Source organism: Callorhinchus milii, unplaced genomic scaffold, assembly GCF_018977255.1.
Source record: "Callorhinchus milii isolate IMCB2004 unplaced genomic scaffold, IMCB_Cmil_1.0 Scaffold2, whole genome shotgun sequence".
Taxonomy (NCBI): Eukaryota; Metazoa; Chordata; class Chondrichthyes; order Chimaeriformes; family Callorhinchidae; genus Callorhinchus; species Callorhinchus milii.
The window spans coordinates 49,791,740-49,809,622 of NW_024704743.1; the positions used below are offsets into that span (position 1 = coordinate 49,791,740).

Below are 17,883 nucleotides of genomic sequence, written 5' to 3' on the forward strand. Positions count from 1 at the left end.
TTGTTTCTATCCAGTTTGTGGATTCACCACAGAACACTATATTTTTTTCCCTCTCTTTTTTAAAGAAAATGTAGGTTTCCCTCTTTGGTCATAACTGTGCTGTGTGGGGATCCATTAGTGCAAACCCAAGTCTCAGCTCTCTCTGGAACAGCTTGACAGAAGCCTGCTGTGGCTGAAATTAAGCTATTAGTCTGCACAGACCTTGTAAAGTTACAGTTTGCTGTTTTTCTGTAGTCTTCCATTTGGTTTGCTGATTATTTTCAGTTGCTTTCTGGATGAATCAATTTCTTTAAGCGATAAAATGTTGCAAATGCATATTCCATTTTAAGGATTGTCACAGAACTAAACCATGTAGTGTGTTGACAGGGTGTGTGTGGCCTGGATATTCAATTCAATTCTGTTTATTTGAACATAGTTCATCTTGAACTAAATGTAATGACGAAAGGTCATCGACCTGAAACATTACCTTACATTCCTCTCTCCATAGATCCTGCCTGACCTGCTGAGTGTTCCCAGCGACTTGTTTTTACTTTGGATTTCCAGCATCTGCAGTATTTTGCCTTTTGAACTAAATGTAATTCATCTTTATGATATATATATATATGAATTGTTCCTAATAATTCTAATTAAAATAAAAGCTTGATGCTGTGATGAAAGAATGGAAAGGGTGTTGTGGAAGAATGAGATCAAATAGACTGAAGGACCATTCAAACCAATCTTGCGATCTTCCCAAGAGTGAATACGTAAATATAGATGCATTTTACATCTCCAGTTGCATTTGTTTTAAACACAGGGGAAAAAAAGGAAGAATCAGCTTGGATCATGATTGATGTTTCATTTTACATCATTGATGTAAAGAGCCAGCAGGAGTGCACTAATTTTTTTAAAATTAGCTTTGGTGTTGGCATACCGGCTTTCATTTAGTTTTGTTTCAATAGGCTCTTTGTATCCATTTGTGAGTATCCCCTTTTGTTATTAGCGTTGACCTGCTCCTCTCCTAATTGGCTTGAATTCACTCTCATCCCACAAACTCAAGCTCTCTTACACTATTCTTACTGCAGAGGTACGAGACAGCATCCTTGTTCTCTTATGCTGGTGCAACCTCTCCATTTGCTGGCAATTAGGCCTATAAGTACCCGTTTTAAGCAGCAAGCTGAAAATGTAGCCTCCAGGATTTCTAAAATGGTTATGATAAAGGTGAAACATATTCATTTTTCCTCCTACTGCTTTCCACTTTACTAAAATCTTCATTTTCTTATCATTTTGCATCAGGAATGCACAATAATTCCACCATTATTTCCTCTGGTACATCAGATGTCTGAAATGTGATGGAAATATATGTGTGCAATGCTTACATACAATATTAATAATAATATTCCTTGCATTTGATATAGCGCTTTTCACGTCTTCTAGACGTCTCAAAGTGCTTCAGAATATGCTGTAACGTGAATATTGCTGTAGTCTTCAAGTAATGTCTGTTACTCATCATTAACATTGGTTTCAGGTCACCGTGACTATATAATAATAATAATAATCCTTGCATTTGATATAGCGCTTTTCACGTCAGGAGGACGTCCCAAAGCGCTTCACAGAACACACTGTAAAGTGAATTGACTGTATATATATTTGTGGGCGAACGCGGCAGCCAATTGCGCACAGCAATGTCCCACAAACAGTCGTAGATTGAAAATGACCAATTTATTATTGTTTTTGGTTTTTNGGAGGGATTATTATTAGGCGTGTGGAGTAAGGAAACTTGCCCAAGGTTTCGCCCTGCCTGGAATTGAACTCAGGTCTCTCGCTTGCAAAGCGAGTGCTCTAACCACTGAGCTACAGGACTCCATAACCACTGAGCTACATTATTACAAATTGCAGTTGGTGAAGAGGGAGTATAGACTGCCATTTAATCTTAGCTGGGAGGTCTGGTAGTCACCAGCTAACAGTAATTTGCTCTGTAATTTTACAGAAAATGAATAATGTAGATTGATTGGAAGAATAGTCAGCATGACACCATTTTTGTTTACTAGTCACTGTGAATTGACCAATTTCATGAATGTGATACAAATTTACATTTATATAGTGCCTTTCATCTTGGGGAGGATGTCTCAAAATGTTTAAAAGTACTGGTTGGGCACTTGAGCTGGGGGAGGAAACCATGGGGGAAGGGATGACTGAAAACGCAGTCAAAGAGATAAGTCTTGAGATGGGCCTTAAAGATGCTACACACTGCTGAAACTATCACACAGCTAGCAGAAGATGGTTTGGATCTATTCGACAAACAAAGAGATGGGTGTTAAAGTCAAATATCCTGTAGCTTAGTGGTTAGAGCACTCGCTTCGCAAGCAAGAAGACCTAGGTTCGATTCCCGGCAGGGCGAAATGTTGGGCAAGTTTTCTTACTCCACATTTCTCTGTTTACCTAGCAATAAGTAGGAACTTGGTTGTTAGATTGGCGGATTGCTTTTCTGGGGCTAATAATCCCTTAAAAAAAATTTTGTCACTCAATCTACGACGGTTTGTGGGACATTGCTGTGGCTCTACTGGCTGCTGCATTTCGCCCACAAAACATACAGTCAAGTCACTTTACCGTGTATTCTGTGAAGCGCTTTGAGACGTCTGAAAGAGGTGATAAGGTGCAATGTTAAATGCGAAGATTATCATTTTATTATTAAATGTCACTCTTGGGTGATTTCTGAACTATTCATTTCCATTGTCTATGTCAGTGTTTTGGAACTCCTTCCCTCCTCCTCCCCCCTCATCTAACCATGCATTAAGATTGGTATAGTCTTTGTTGTGCTGAACAATAAGGTATATTTGTATAGCGTCTTTCATGTCAGGAGAACCCCCCCCAAGGTGCTCAAGAAGAGCTTGAATGTCGTCACGTTGACATAAAGCACGAGTCCTGTAGGGAATCCCACTCCCTGAGGTGCAAAACCCATGAAAACTTGTTTGGATTAGTTATCACTGTGGAGCAGAGTTATCATGAGTCGCTGTGATGATAATAATAATAATAATAATCCTTGCATTTGATATAGCGCTTTTCACGTCAGGAGGATGTCCCAAAGCGCTTCACAGAACACACTGTAAAGTGAATTGACTGTATATTTATGGGCGAACGCGGCAGCCAATTGCGCACAGCAATGTCCCACAAACAGTCGTAGATTGAAAATGACCAATTTCTTATTGTTTTTGGTTTTTTTGGAGGGATAATTATTAGGCGTGTGGAGTAAGGAAACTTGCCCAGGGTTTCGCCCTTGATGTATGTGGGGTGTTCTCTACATGGCACACAGTTTACATTCCGTAGTGCACAGTCCGTTTACGCTGATTTTTTTCCTGTGAGTCTTTTGTCAGCTCCATTGTGAGCATTGCACGGCCTGTGCCGTGGATGGTGATTGTCGGTTGGTGATTGTCTGGTCCTTTCTTTTAAGTTTGCTCATCAAAACAATTCTCAGGGTATCCAATGAGGAACTCTTTCACAGTATATATTTTGGGGCCTGAATTGTGGGAGTTGCTACCTGGATTTCCACAGGATTTAAATCTATTGAACTTGCCAGTAGCCCTGAGCATGGGAATGGCATTCGGACCCGAAATAGATTGTAGATCCCAGACTTCCCACAGATCAGCATAATGCACAACTGTTTATAATTTGATATTTATGGAACCTGCACAAATCCAGGTTAAGAATAGTAACCTATTGTTAAATTAACTCATTATTGAATACATGCGTGCTAACATCAAGCCCTCCCAGCTCAGGTTTAACTCAAATAAAGCTCTCTCTGTTCTCTCATAATAATATGCCTGGCTCCTATGTTTTGGATAGCCCTACGATATGAGAGTGACATTTCTATTTCTCTAATTAACTTGCTATGATTCTCACCGAACAATCTAATGCTGCATTGCCGATGGTTTTGAACTGTGGACAGACGGCCAACAAGAATGAGATATAGATTGAATTGAACTTTTTTTCACGTGGCACTGCTCCTTTTCCTTATGGATAGAGACCCTCTCAATCTGAGCAGGGCTTCAAGGTGAATGGGTATTTTTCTCCACCCTTTTATTAGCTGCAGCTCAACAACAAACAATTCATAATTATATTGCACCTTTTAGGTCAAGAAGATGTGAATCGCTGAAACAATCCTCTGCAATCCATAAGGAATTACTCACATAGATCTTGACCGAGGCAGGTATTTGCCTACAGACTATGCAGTCACTACAATTTACAGTATGTCATGTTCATGTGAAGCACTTTGAGACCTCCTCCCAATGTGACAGTCACTATATCAAACATAGGGATTATTATTATCTATCAGAACTTCAAATAGGATTGCACAGATCTTCAGCACTGCACTACAATTCTCATTGATTCACCCTGCAGTGCCCAGCACCAGACAGATGATCCAAAATCAATACAATGTATGCAGAATTAAAATTGTGTTTTGCTATAAAATAATAGAGAAAAAAATACTACAGTATATGTAAATCAGGCTTCAGTGTTCAAAGTTTCTCATGGTCTTAGCCTTAGGACCCAATGCCTTGAAAATTTATGCTTGGACAGAAGTTTGGAAAATTCTTAAACTAGTCTTAATTTAGAAGCTGGTTTTCCACAATTTTTCTTAGCTACTGCAGGAGAATGACTTCGATTTTAAAGTGAAATGAAGAATTTCCAAAATTCTGGATGAATTTCCAAAAACAAATCAAAAATAAACAAACACAGCTTCCTCCAAAAATCCACCACATCAGCATTTGCTTACAACCGTGTTGATTTTGCCGTTTTCCGTTGTCATGCTGTCTCGATGGTGTAAGTGGGCAAAGGGTTTGGCTGCTCCCCAGGACTCCAGGTATCTGGTCATGCGGACAGAGGCCCTCATCTTGGCTCCATCCGCGGCATGCCTGTGTCTGTAGTGATGCAGCGGGCTACGCCTCTCTGCCTGAAAACGGGAGAAATGGGAGAAATCAGCGCTTCACAGAGCTCAAGCGGTTGAAACATTTCACAGCCAGCATATTTACTCATACTCATTTCACTTTCGTTCGTTAAAACAGAAAGTCAGGGTGTTCTCTTGGATGTCACTCACCTGTTTAAAGAAGTCTCAATCAGGGAACCATTATAAAGAATACGAATTAACTTTCACACGTTTTGTGTCTGAATCTTTCTGTTCTTCCCCAATACTTGCAAATCACCCGCAAAAGATTTAAGAAAACAACTTGGGCTGAAACTTGGCAGTGGTGATACATTTGCGGTACATGACATACTAATTATCATAACCTCCCCCTCCTCAATTTTCTCTCCACAAATATATTGATGGTGAGGCTGTTTTCTGGCCAACTTTTTACCCATTAATTCAATAGAATATTTTACATCAGAATACAGAAACAAAAGGGGATTAAAAAGTACTTGCATAAATGCTGCACGGTTGTTTTGCAGGGATTCTTGGGCACATCTTACCAATTCGCAAATCTCAGGCTCTGAGGAGGTCTTAAATGTCAGAAGCAAATGAGAATGTTCTTCCAAAACTCCCTATTAGATCTGTTACTGGCAACCTTATATTTATGTTGCCTCGTTTTGGATTCAATAACAAAGAAAACAGCCTAGCAATTTCCATTATATTGAATCCTCTTGTAATCTTAAAGGCCTCAAATAGTGGGTGGAATGAGCTACAGGGGCTGCTCCCCGGCACATCTTCTAGAAGTTTCTTCTGGTAGCTTCCCCATTTGAATTTTTTTTTAAGTCTTGCAGTATATGTTTTTTTTCTCACGCAAAAAAACCTTGGTTTAAGAATAAATCACCGAGTGATGACAGATCTATATGAGCTGCGAACACAATTAGTTCCTCTCAAACAGTGGCTGCTATTTTTACCAGATAATTTATCAGCGAGCAGAGTTTTGTGCCTTTAGAACGCTGTCGCTTTTGAACTGACACTGACAGAAACCAAACCTGAACAAATACGTTGGTGCTGTTCTAAAGATGACCAATAATGAGCTGAAGAACTGAAAATTCACTTCACAAACCTCAACTCCCCAAGCCATGGGGATTAACTAGCATAGAAAGAAATATTGAGATCAAATCTGCGGTTTTGCTTGAAGCTTTCCGTAAGGAACACTTATTTTTAATTTTTTGGTGAGCGAGATTAGGCTCTAATTAACCAAATTAGACCAAATACATTCCACTTAGGGAATGAGGGTTGTCCACGTAGAAAAGCCCCAATCCCCCCAAACTCTGCTGGGCCCCAAATTGTCAAAGGATTATGCGGACCTGATACCTGTCTTCACAACCACCCGAGTAAGTCAGGTGACCGGATCACCTCTCCGGCAGAGCAAGCCCAGCCTGAGCCTAGTGACCAAGTGTTCAAGTGAGCTCTACACTTGATCTTAGCCAAAAGATTCAAAACAGATGGCTCCCATCCAGTGCAAGCAATCTTGGTCCTCTTGTCCTTGTTGTTTGTGTGAGCTGGAGGCGAGCTCCTGAAGCTTCCAGGCTGTTTTCTAAACGTGGATTATTTGGCCTGGACCCTAGGTGAACACAGGGTTTGGTTCTACTAAGCAGATCAATGCTGGGGAAAGAGTTTTAAGCAAAAGGACCTGAGAGCCTGATATAACGTCTACAATTTGCAAATAAATGAACTGTTTTGATCCTCAGACAGGGTTTTAGATTGCAGATATTCTCACTCCCAACTGTCTTTGAGAAACATTTTGGTTGCTGGCTATTGAGGATGTCTGGAATGGAAATCCTCCTTGATGTATTTCTAAGTCATTTAGTTTTTTTTAAAAAAGAGGGAGACCCAAAGGGCACTTTCATAAAAGCTACAATCACAATGGGATCAAACCTGTGGTGTTTCTAAGATAACCTTAATTAAGAAATGCAGAATTCGGTGACGCCAACTCAATCATTCAGAGTCGAGTTCACTTGAGTCGTAGTGCCATACGTAATTAAGAAATAACACAAAATTACCCCGTTTTGTTCATTAAAGCTAACACGAGAGTCCTTTTGTTCCCCGAAAGGTTCCAAACTACCGAGCAACTACAGCTGGAATGGACTGTCGTCACTGGTGAGAAATGCCATATTCTTCACCAGATACATTACAAGGAAACTTCAAAATATAAAATTTCACATTGACTTTCTTTTTGTATTGCACAATGTGGAATGTATCCAAGTATAACATACCTTTGGATTAATCACTAAGTGGGTTCCGATGTTGTGCTCCTTCAGATAGGGATCTCTGATATGACCATTACCCTCTTCCACTTTATAAGCTCCATTCAAATGTTCCATTGTGACGGAACTGATGTGCACACGACTGGTATGATCAGAAAGTAAGACAGCAAGTTACAAATATGATCTTGCAACAGTGTGATTAGGTCAGAAACAGTTAAGAATGATAAATATGCTTAATGTATAGTCTTGACTGCGCTTTCAGTCATCTTTCCCCTCCCCATCTCCCTCGGATCAACCCCCACCTGTCCCCAGCTCAGATGCCAAGCACTTTGAGACATCCGCCTGACGTGAAAGACACTATATTTGTATTTATTCAAATTACAATAAATTGTATTATCAGAAACCAAAGTTTTGGTGAATGGCTGAGAGACGGTTTTAACATAGTCTTTGGAAATAGGTATGGATTACCGTGTATTGATTGCCAGGGAATGAAGTGATGATGAGGTTGTCAAGCAGCCAAAGGCCAAGCTGTGCAGTTCACACCAGTGCTCTCATATAGTCAATAGTGGAGGCTTTGAAAGCCTAACAACAATGGATGTTCTGAGAGAGATCCATTATTTTAGGCTCTCCTGAGAGGTTCCAACAGAGTCTGAGGCACAGCTGGGGGAACATATGTAGCTGCAAGCTCTATACTCCCAACCTCTTATCTTAAAATTTCAGAACTAAAAATGTGTGCATGTGATCTTTCTTTCCCTTCCCTCTCTAACCTTTTAGCTCCACAGATAGTAAAACGATAACCCACGATTAGTATTGAGGTGATACTCAACATAAAACATGTAGCCTGGTTTCCCAGTTTCCCAAAGCCAGAGGTAAAAGTGATCAACGTTATTGCTCTCTGAAGAGATGCCATTTGAGGAACATAGAGCTTGTTTAATTCTTAAAGATGAAGTATTATTTTTCAGGAAGCTTAGTATTTGTCTGATTTCAGATATTTTCTTTTACTTAAGCTTTACTCCATTGAATGCAGAATGTTTGAAAACCCATTATTAAGTAAATCTCTGTCTCACTTAACTAAATCCAAACCCTGGCAATGAAATGTAGGACAGGATGACCAACAAATGGTGTTTGGCTCAGCGGTTTCCTGGCATTCTCCAAATCACAATTAGCTGTTTTACAAATATCGCAGATTAGATGGTTCACTGAAGATGCAATTAGAGTTTCCAATCCTGTTTGTGAATATTATAAGTTAGACCCCAGTGAGCTGTAGAATGAATTAATGCAAAAGCTAAGAAAATACAGGAATAAGGAATATTGCAGAGACAGTCCACGTGATCAAACTTACCATTCTGTTCTGTCACTGACATGATTATTCTTTTCTCAGTTTCCCAAAACCAGAGGTAAAAGTGATTAACATTACTGATCTCTCAAACTTCATCCCAATCAGGATGGATCTCATTTTATCACTGCTTCTATCTCCTCCAAGACATTTTTATGAATATTAAAAGCTTTTCTGAAACTTTCCCACACCATTCTCATGAAATGTTGCTTATGCCATTGAATTCCTTTTAGTTCTTTGTAAATTGATACTGGCTTCTCGCACTTTCAATTCATTTTTGTTTGTTACATTAAAAGTTCCACTCTTGAACAATAAATCTTATCGGAAGCTAATAACTAGTGGACATTTAACCCTATCATTAAACCTTTAGAATCTGGATGACTGTGTAAACTGCTTATGTTTTGCTCTCTTTAAATTGTAGCCCTATAATATATATTATTTGTTGTTCCTTCTTGGAATTTATCTTTATCGCCTAATACAATCCTATTTGTACGGATGTTTGATTTTGAAAAGCAAATCTGTGTTCTGCAAAGTCTTTGGAGATTCTTTACTCAAATAGCAAACACTTTTGACAATAATCTTGGCAGAACTAGAGAGTCTGCTGCGAAAATATTCAACCTTTTTCATCTTCTGCCAATTAATTGGAAGCACCTCTTGCAATGTAAATTTGGGTTTGTATTACAGCATTGTCAGCATGTGAGGCTTTCTTTGACTGCTGTCTTAGTAATAAATAGATAATCAAAGATCCTGTGAACATTAATGAAGTTAAAACAGATTGTGATCATGTGGAGTCCTATAGCTCAGTGATTAGAGCACTCGCCTCGCAAGCGAAAGACCTGGGTTCGATTCCTAGCAGGGTGAAACCTTCACACGCCTGATAATAATCCCTCAAGAAAAAAATTATAATTTGGTCGCTCAATCCACGACTGTATGTGGGACACTGCTATGCGCAATTGGCTGTCACAGAAAGTTGGTTTGATTCTGATATTCTATTGGAGTCAGTTCAACTCAGTAAGGTCCTGAGTCCTGATTCCAGGAACTCCCTATGAGCTTCCTGGTGGGCACCACAGCCCAGCATGAAATGCATGACAACATTGCCACAATCTTCCTGCCCACCACTCGGACACACATTCCTTCCCATTGAGCAATGGTATTTGAGCAGAGAGAAGTGCACATCCAATATGGTGAACATCTTGGCAGTGAAAAATTCTGCTGCATGAAACAAGATTTTGGCTTAAAAATATTTTGCTGTACAAAGAAGTTGAGTCTTACTCCACTGAATACAGAATGTTTAAAAACAAATTACAGAGTAAACAGGAGGGCAACAAAAACATAATTGCATTATAATAATAATAGCAATCCTTGCATTTGCTCTAGCATGTTTCATGTTGGAAAGACATCACAAAGTTTCATAACTGTGCATTTTGTAGGAAAAATTGTCACAACTATGAAAACTTGCTTAAAACAGTATTGCACTGTACAATTATACTGAGAGAAACATTCCCCTATTTTAGACTCAAAAAAGTGAAAACAGAAATACAGCAAAAGTATACTTTTTACAATTTTCAGAGAAGCATCAATGAGTATTGAACAAAAAAATTCTGATCAAGTTTCAAGGCATTAAATTGAGAGTGTAAATTTTATATTTTTTTTAGAAAAATAATCCTCCAAATATAAAAATGGGTAAATAAAATTGTTTTACAGAAAATGCATTTTAATGTTAATGATCCTTATTGCAGTGCAGGAGTATGTATATATTGCTTTGGGAGGTTTATTATCCATCAGGGTGAGTAGTTACCTTGAACATAGATGAACCTGATGCACTTAAAAGCCCACTTACCCAGGAACACCTCCAGCTTCCATATGATTTGCGAGAGTAACATCATGTGACCAGACATCATATTGCCACTTTTGCAGTCCAATAACTCCACAAAGAACATTTCCAGAATGGACTCCTACACGCATGTTAATGTCAACTCCTGTGGCGTCTCTTACCTTCCTGTAAAAGTAAAGGACGAGCGATGCTATTCACTTTTACTCTACAATGGGAAGTGTTACTCTGCTGTCATAGCTTTTACTCAACAACGATTATTAAACCCGGATCGCTTTTCCGGGGTTAATAATCCCTTGAAAAAAAATGTGATCACTCAATCCACGACTGTTTCTGGGACACTGCTGTGCGCAATTGGCTGCAGCATTTCGCCCACAAAATATTCAAACAATTCACTTTACAGTATATTCTGTGAAGCGCTTTGAGACGTCGCGAAGACATGAAAAGGCGTTATATCAAATGTAAGGATTATATAATAAGAAGCACTGCTTTGGTATGAATGTTGTTTTGGCTGTACAATGCAGAAAATGCAGTACATTGCAGATTTTAGATTTTAAAAAAGTACAAATAGAAATACAGCACAAATAAACTTTTTACAATTTTGAGACCCAAACATTACTCTGGTACAAATGTTTTTTCTTGCTGTACAATGGGAAGCAATGTATTTTGCTCTACAATGGAACGCGTTGCTCTGGTATAAATAGCCTTTGTTTCTTAATAGATACAATGGAAATTATTGTTATGCTTACACATAAAAAAAATCCCAGTTATTTATTGCAGAATTCTAGTCCTCTAGGGCTTGTCTGGAATTTCTAGTGGGACATAATAATGACAAAAATTTCCAACTTAAAATAACTAAGTTATTATACTGCCTTACAATACTACACTAATGCAGCCCATTGACTGACTATTCAAAAGCAATTCAGATATACACATATTATAACCATCAGTCTTGACTAATGAAACCATTTACAGGAAACACTATCCGTACAGCATTTTGTATATGGTGTACTAATGACTATCACAGAGAAATCTGCTGTGTGAGCTACCTCTTTCTTAGAAGCCAAAAAAAGAGGTACTTAATGCAGTGTCATCCTTCAAATAATGTTATGTTACTGCTGGAAAATGCATAGATATTGTAAATCCATAACCGAATATAAGACATCTAATGCAAAAACATGTACTCACTTTAAGCCCATTTATTCACTCCACTGATAACTCGCATTGCATAACAAAATATTGTATAGACAGTATTTCCTGGAAATGGATTCATCAGTCAACTAATGTCTGTTACACATCTATATCTAAATTGCTTTTGAATGTCAAATGTTTAGGGAAGTAATGAGTCGATTTAAGCATCGCACTTCAACAGCCGATAGTGCTTTTATCAAGCACTTATTCATGTGTGACTCACATTATAACACTAGCAACCACTTCCCAAGTTATATCCAATATCTTGGTAGAGCTATATCATCTGCTGATTGTGGAGTGGAACTGGTGGGGTCACAGTTAGTTCAAAATGAGGATGAGAGAAAAAATTTTACCCTAGGTAATAATTTTCGTGCTGCTCGTTTACCTTATGCTTTGCCTGCTTGAGATTCACTAGCTGTGAATTTTGTTCTAAATTTCCAGAATTACTATTAAGCAAAATAAAATCCAGCCTGTGATTAGCACAAATTTAAATTAAATCTCTCTAGACTACATTGCTTAAAAATGTATTTTGCTTTTCACACATATATACATGCATTTAGTATCTATAATAATGAAATGGCTCAAATTGCTTTACAGGAATTTGATGCCAAATGTATTGAATGTTTATTTGTAGACAGCATCGCCAGCCTGGCTCATTGGCAGGACTTGGAAGGGCAGACCAGTCACTGGGAACAGGGACTCTTCCCACTCAGCTCCCATTAAATCTGCAAACCAAAGCCCTAACAGGTAGGGTGGTCTTAGCAGTGGACAAGCAGTGGGATAGCTTGCCAGATAGCATGCTGTGCAGTTTTAGTTTTAGACGCATGCTCTGGGGTCCCCAAACCTTGGCTCTAAGAATTAGGTAAGCAGGATGCGTCCTTCCAGGGAGCGAGGGTACATAGCATTCCAATGAATCATCTCAGGAATTTCCATGTGTAGGCTGGATGCATGTGGCTTGGATGCTCTTGGATACTCTTAAGCAAAGTGATGGGTTTCCATATGTGTCAGACACCCAGCTGTCAGATAGCAGGATAGTCCCCACTTTGATGATGGAGCTTCTTGATCATTTGTGCAGTGTTTGAACAACAAACATATGAAAGAAACGTGCTGGCTCAGCAGGGGGCAGTGATAGAAAATGCATTCTTAATTTGTTCCGATACCTGTACCAGTACTGATCTATCCTTAGCAGGATGCAGCTACTACTGGGGACAGATTCCACCTGGGTCTAGATATACTCATTTGGTGTAGCATTACAGAGTGTGCAGAACTTGGGAATCTTTATTTTGAAGCTGGTTTGTCTGAGTTCTTTTAAAAACTACAGAAAACCTGCTTCAAAGTTCAGATTAAATTCAACAATTTGGCAAGATCTGGACAGTTTTAAACCCTATCCATGTGTATTTTCTACCCTTATATTCAATATCACACATTTACTGTGTTCTAATTACGTAAAATAGGAAAGATAGTGAATACGGTAATTTTGATCTACACAATTAACCAAAAGCTATATCAAAACTCAAGATGTTTCTTCGATTTCTTAAAGCTTCTGTATCCCAGTTTCACTTGTGCATGACAATGTTCCTTTAGATTTCATACAGCATCTTATTACATCAAGACATCTAAAAGTCCAACACAGTTTTCTGTAAAGTGTAATGACTGAGTATCTGAGTAGGTGAACATGGCAACCAATTTGCGCAGAGCAATGACCCACAAACAGCCATGAAATGAATAAACAATTTTGTTTCATCTGCGAGGATTGTTGGCCAGGACACTGGGAGAAACTCCCTTCTCTTTCCAAATAGTGCCATGAAATCTTTAACATCTACCTGAACAGACAGATAGAACCTCCGTCTAAGGTCTCATCTGAAGGACATGGCTTTGACAATTGGGCACTCCCCTTACCCACCACCTTCCCCACCACTGCATTTGGGTGCCACCCTAGAGTCTGGGGCCTAGAACAATGGTTCTCAGACAAATTTTTTTAGTGACCTCAGTGTGCGGCTACCAGCACTCGCTCCCGCCCTCACGGCACTTCCTGGGAGCTGAGTCTGGGTCACCTCTTCCGCACCGCAGGCTCATCGTGTGCTCCAACTCAAACTATAAGAACCGGCATTTGTTGCGCTACACACACACACACACTCTCCTCCCCTCTCCCCCTCAGGCAGGAGGCACCTATGCCCACACAAAATCAACATTGGCTCTGTTTCTGTTAAAGTACATATAATTGCAGTAACAACTGTTAACGCTCTGGGACACTACCCTACGTGAGGGTGCTTTATAAAAGCAAGTTGTTGTTGTTGAAGTTGTTGCTTAACTGGATTAAGGACTGGGTAAACATAAACAGGATTCATTGATCATTCAATGAACATAAAGGGTAGTGATTGCTGGATACGTGAAACAAAGGGTGTCTGCAATGGGCCATGATGCCGCACTTGAGAAACGTGGCCTAGACTATGTGAACTCAAAATCCCAATATAGGCTTGAACCCACAACCTTCTCTTTCAGAGAATGGTCCCAGAATGGCCAGGCTGACACTCTACATGAAGGAAAACATAAATTAAACCCGGATTATGATTCCAACCTCTACTTATGATTAATTTACTGTGAATCTAGTCATTTTATAACCTTGGGCACAAGTACATTGGTTTCAGTTTTTTTGTCAGTCCTGTTTAGTCCTGTTATGTTTCCCTGTTGCTGTCACTTTTGCCATCTGATGATGGCAGGAGCAGAGATATTATTTCAGTAGGCGAGTTATTGATTGACTGACCTGCCTGTGAGTGTAACACATGGAGTTCTGCATTAGGCTGCTGGTTAGCAGCCAATTCATTTCTTCTACTTGTACTTAATCATTTCTAATCATAGAGAGCAAAATTTCCACCTGATGTGGTGGCAACATTTTATTTGGTGTAATTACATCACGACAACGTAGTTTCCCTCCCCAAGGTCCAACGACTGTAATTAATGTAAATGTAACAGCTGCTCAGAAGCCCAGTGTGTGGTTTGCAATGATACAGAATTGAATGTTCCACTCAATCACATTTACCTACAAATACACAACAACGTACATTTATATAGCACCCTTGCTGTAAGATAATGTCTCGGGTTTATATCAGATTTTATTCCCGGGCAGGGCGAAACGTTGGGCAAGTTTCCTTACTCCACACGGGTCTGCTTACTAAGCAGTAAGTAGGAAACCAATTGTTAGCTGATTGGCGGCTGCTTTTCTGGGAGTAATAATTTATTCAAAATAATAATAAATTGGTCACTTGGCCACAACTGTTTGTAGGTGCAATTGGCTGCCACGTTTTGCCTACAAAAAATATAGTCAATTCACTTTACAGTATTCTATAAAGCACTTTGTGATGTATGAAATGCAAGGATTATTGTTATTATTAATATTTAAAGACAGATTAGAGAGGGTTGAGGTGGAGGAATAGAGGCAGGGAGTTAGGAGCATAGTGATTGAAGTCTCAGTCACCAATTATGGAGCAGAGGGGTCAGGGGAAATGCAGGAGGTCTGTGTTAGCTGAACGGAGGAGGTGGGCAGAGGACTGGGGTATGAGGTGAGGCGTTAAAGCATGGAGGGATTTAAATGTGAAAGTGAGGACCTTGAAATGGATCTGTTTGGAGATTAGAGACAAAGAGCCGGTCGAATCTCACTGGTGTGATGGGCAGATGGAGTTAAATCCTTTCAATGATGTGATAAGGCAATGCACCAAATGCAAAAATTACCATTATTATTATATTGTATTCAGGTAAAGATTATATTTACCATATCAACAGATGTGCAAACACACTCACATTTGATTTATTTTTTGGATGCAAATAATATGGAAAAGTCCAATTAACCTGATCTTTATGCTGGTTATGCTGATCTTCAGCCAATACACTTCCTCCACAGAGAACACACACTTGAATGAAACATTTGCTCATTAAAATGATACCTGTAAATAAATACTTTGCACAGACCAACAGTTGTAGAACACTGGGCTCTGTTTCTGTTAAAGTGCATAAAATTGCAGCAACAACTGTTTAACTGGATTAAAGATCGGGTAAACATGAACAGGATTCATTGATCATTCAGTGAACATAAAAGACAGTGATTGCTGGAAACATGAAACAAAGAAAACAAAGGCTGAAAATTCACAGCAGGTCTATCGGCATGCTAATGTTAGGGAATATAAAATGTTCATCAGAAATGTTTTGAAGAACTGATGAAGAGCAAAGCCTTTAATGTTAAATTATCTTTCTCGTACAGAACCCTTACTGATCCACTGGACAATCCCAGTGTTTGTTTTTTCTGCTTTGTTAATCACTTGATCAGTTCCCGATTTCTGTGTTCTGTTCTTTTTCTAATTGTCATGATTTTTTTCTAACTATTAAGTTCTAATTACTGGATTGGCAAAACTGCAGGAATATGATGCCTCGTAATCATGGATCTGAACAGATCCAAGTGTTCAGTCTTGTGATTCACTCTGAAGCATTTCCTGCAGGAGATGCACCTTACATTCCAAGGTGCTTTTCCCTGAGCAAAGTATAATTTACTGGAATGGGAAAACCACAATGGAATAGTTTTTCCATTCCAATCCTTTCCTTCCCAAATACTAACCTTTCTATCTTCCCATCTTAGCATCAAGCTGTTTTATTAAATTAGTCCACTGTTGTGGGCGATACCACCTTTCCTCGTACCCATTTTACCTGCGTAAAGAAATACTTTGTGGCATCTGACCTAACCTTTGCCCTTAGCAATTCTGAACTTCTTGTCGTATTGCCTTGGTATATCTGAAAGCATTGTTCTTTGGCTCCCTCAGAATTTCAGTGTGTCAAGGAATGATACGAGGTGGGTTTCTTATTGCATTTTCCTGCAGAGCATTCTTCTGCCTAACCTGGAGTAGGCAATATGCAAAATACTGTACAATAATAATCCTTACATTTGATATTGTGCCTTTCACGTTGGGAGGAAGTCTCAAAGCGCTTCACAGGATATAATGTAAAGTGAGTGTGTGCTTTTTTAGGTGAACAAATATAAGGGAATCTATTGAGTATACACCCAAGTTCTGTTTTTGAGTCACTTCATGTAACTCTTGTATACTTCCAAGGATATGTTAAAGAGCAAAACTGTTGCATATTTGGAAACAAAAAAATGCAACAGTTAGTCTGAGGAAATCTAAAGGGAGAAAAAAAAGGATTAACTCTTAAATATGTAAGGAAAAGTTTCTTATTCCTGCAACAGTATTTGCAACCTGTCCTATTGTTCACCTACAAAAACTACAGTCACTACACTTTATAATAAATCTTGTGAAGCGGCTTTGAGACTTGTGGCCAACATGAATACCGCAACATCAAAAGATTATTATTATTATCCTTTTAGCTCTTGCATTTGTTTGTTAAATTGAAATTACAATTTGTACTTGTTGGTTTCTTGAATCTTTTAAGATATTTCTGAATCACTTTTAGATTATTTTGAACTTGTTAAACAATTTTGGACTTTCCACAGTGGTTTTGAATTTCATAGCAGGGATACAAGTATTTTCTTTCAACATCCCTCACAATTGGCTCAAAAGAGTCCCATTATTCTTCAGTTTATTTTCTCGTTCTGCTGCACACTTAAACCTCCCTGGAGCTGCTCTCACTGTGCAACTCTCACAGCTCCACAGTGCAGCTTTCCTAATAGCTTTTCATCCTGTATGTGACCATTCCAAGCTTTGCTCATGGAAGCAGTCCCTGGACTACCAAAGGTTCATTCAATTCTCATGAGTTGTTGTTGTGTGCTGCCTTGTAAACTAAGCAGCTCTGATTTATATCATTGTTTACAATCTGTTCACACCAATAGGATTACATTTCATAAATCATCAGACCAGGAGAAGTCTTGTGCTAACAAAAATAACCTTTGCCTATGACAAAAGATGTTATTGACACTGCTTGCTGAGTAACTTAGTGGCATTGGTAAAAACTGTATTTGTCTACTTTGTGGAGCTCTCAGTTAGAGTTCCAAAGCCCTGTGTGCCTGTGCCAACTTAACGTTTCTGAAACTTTTTTAAAAAATTGCATAATATTGCTGAAGGTACCTATATCCAGTCCATTCTCTCTTGGAGATAATCAGCCTGGACAAATGTTGAGAACTTGCAGAGCACAGGAGGGAATGTGAATCATGAAACACCAACCAGAGGCACGTTTGTCTACAATATACACAGTCACTGTACTTCACGCTGTGAAGTGCTTTGATTGTTCTCCTGACACGAACGGTGCTATATCACATGTTAGGATCATTATTATTATTGCCTGCCAGACATGCTCGCTCCACATCTTTGTCACATGTTTGTGTTTGCGGTGGAATCATACCGTATCTAAGGCACAAATTCCTCATAGTCTTAGCTTA

At 39.0% G+C, this 17,883-nt stretch overlaps 1 protein-coding gene across 3 annotated transcripts in view; it reads right to left on the reverse strand.

Annotated features, from left to right (window-relative positions):
* The window catches only part of LOC103183192 (adenylate cyclase type 2), a 147,102-nt gene that overhangs the window by 38,256 nt on the left and 90,963 nt on the right, over positions 1–17,883 (reverse strand). For 2 of the 3 annotated variants that reach the window (XM_007900530.2, XM_007900529.2), the window contains exons 8-10: positions 10,326–10,484; positions 7,159–7,291; positions 4,751–4,927 (exon numbers count right to left, since the gene is read on the reverse strand). In XM_007900530.2, coding sequence (XP_007898721.1) covers positions 4,751–4,927; positions 7,159–7,291; positions 10,326–10,484 — 469 coding nt within the window. The remainder of the gene's footprint in view (positions 1–4,750; positions 4,928–7,158; positions 7,292–10,325; positions 10,485–17,883) is intronic. The other variant, XM_042332070.1, reaches the window with a different exon arrangement.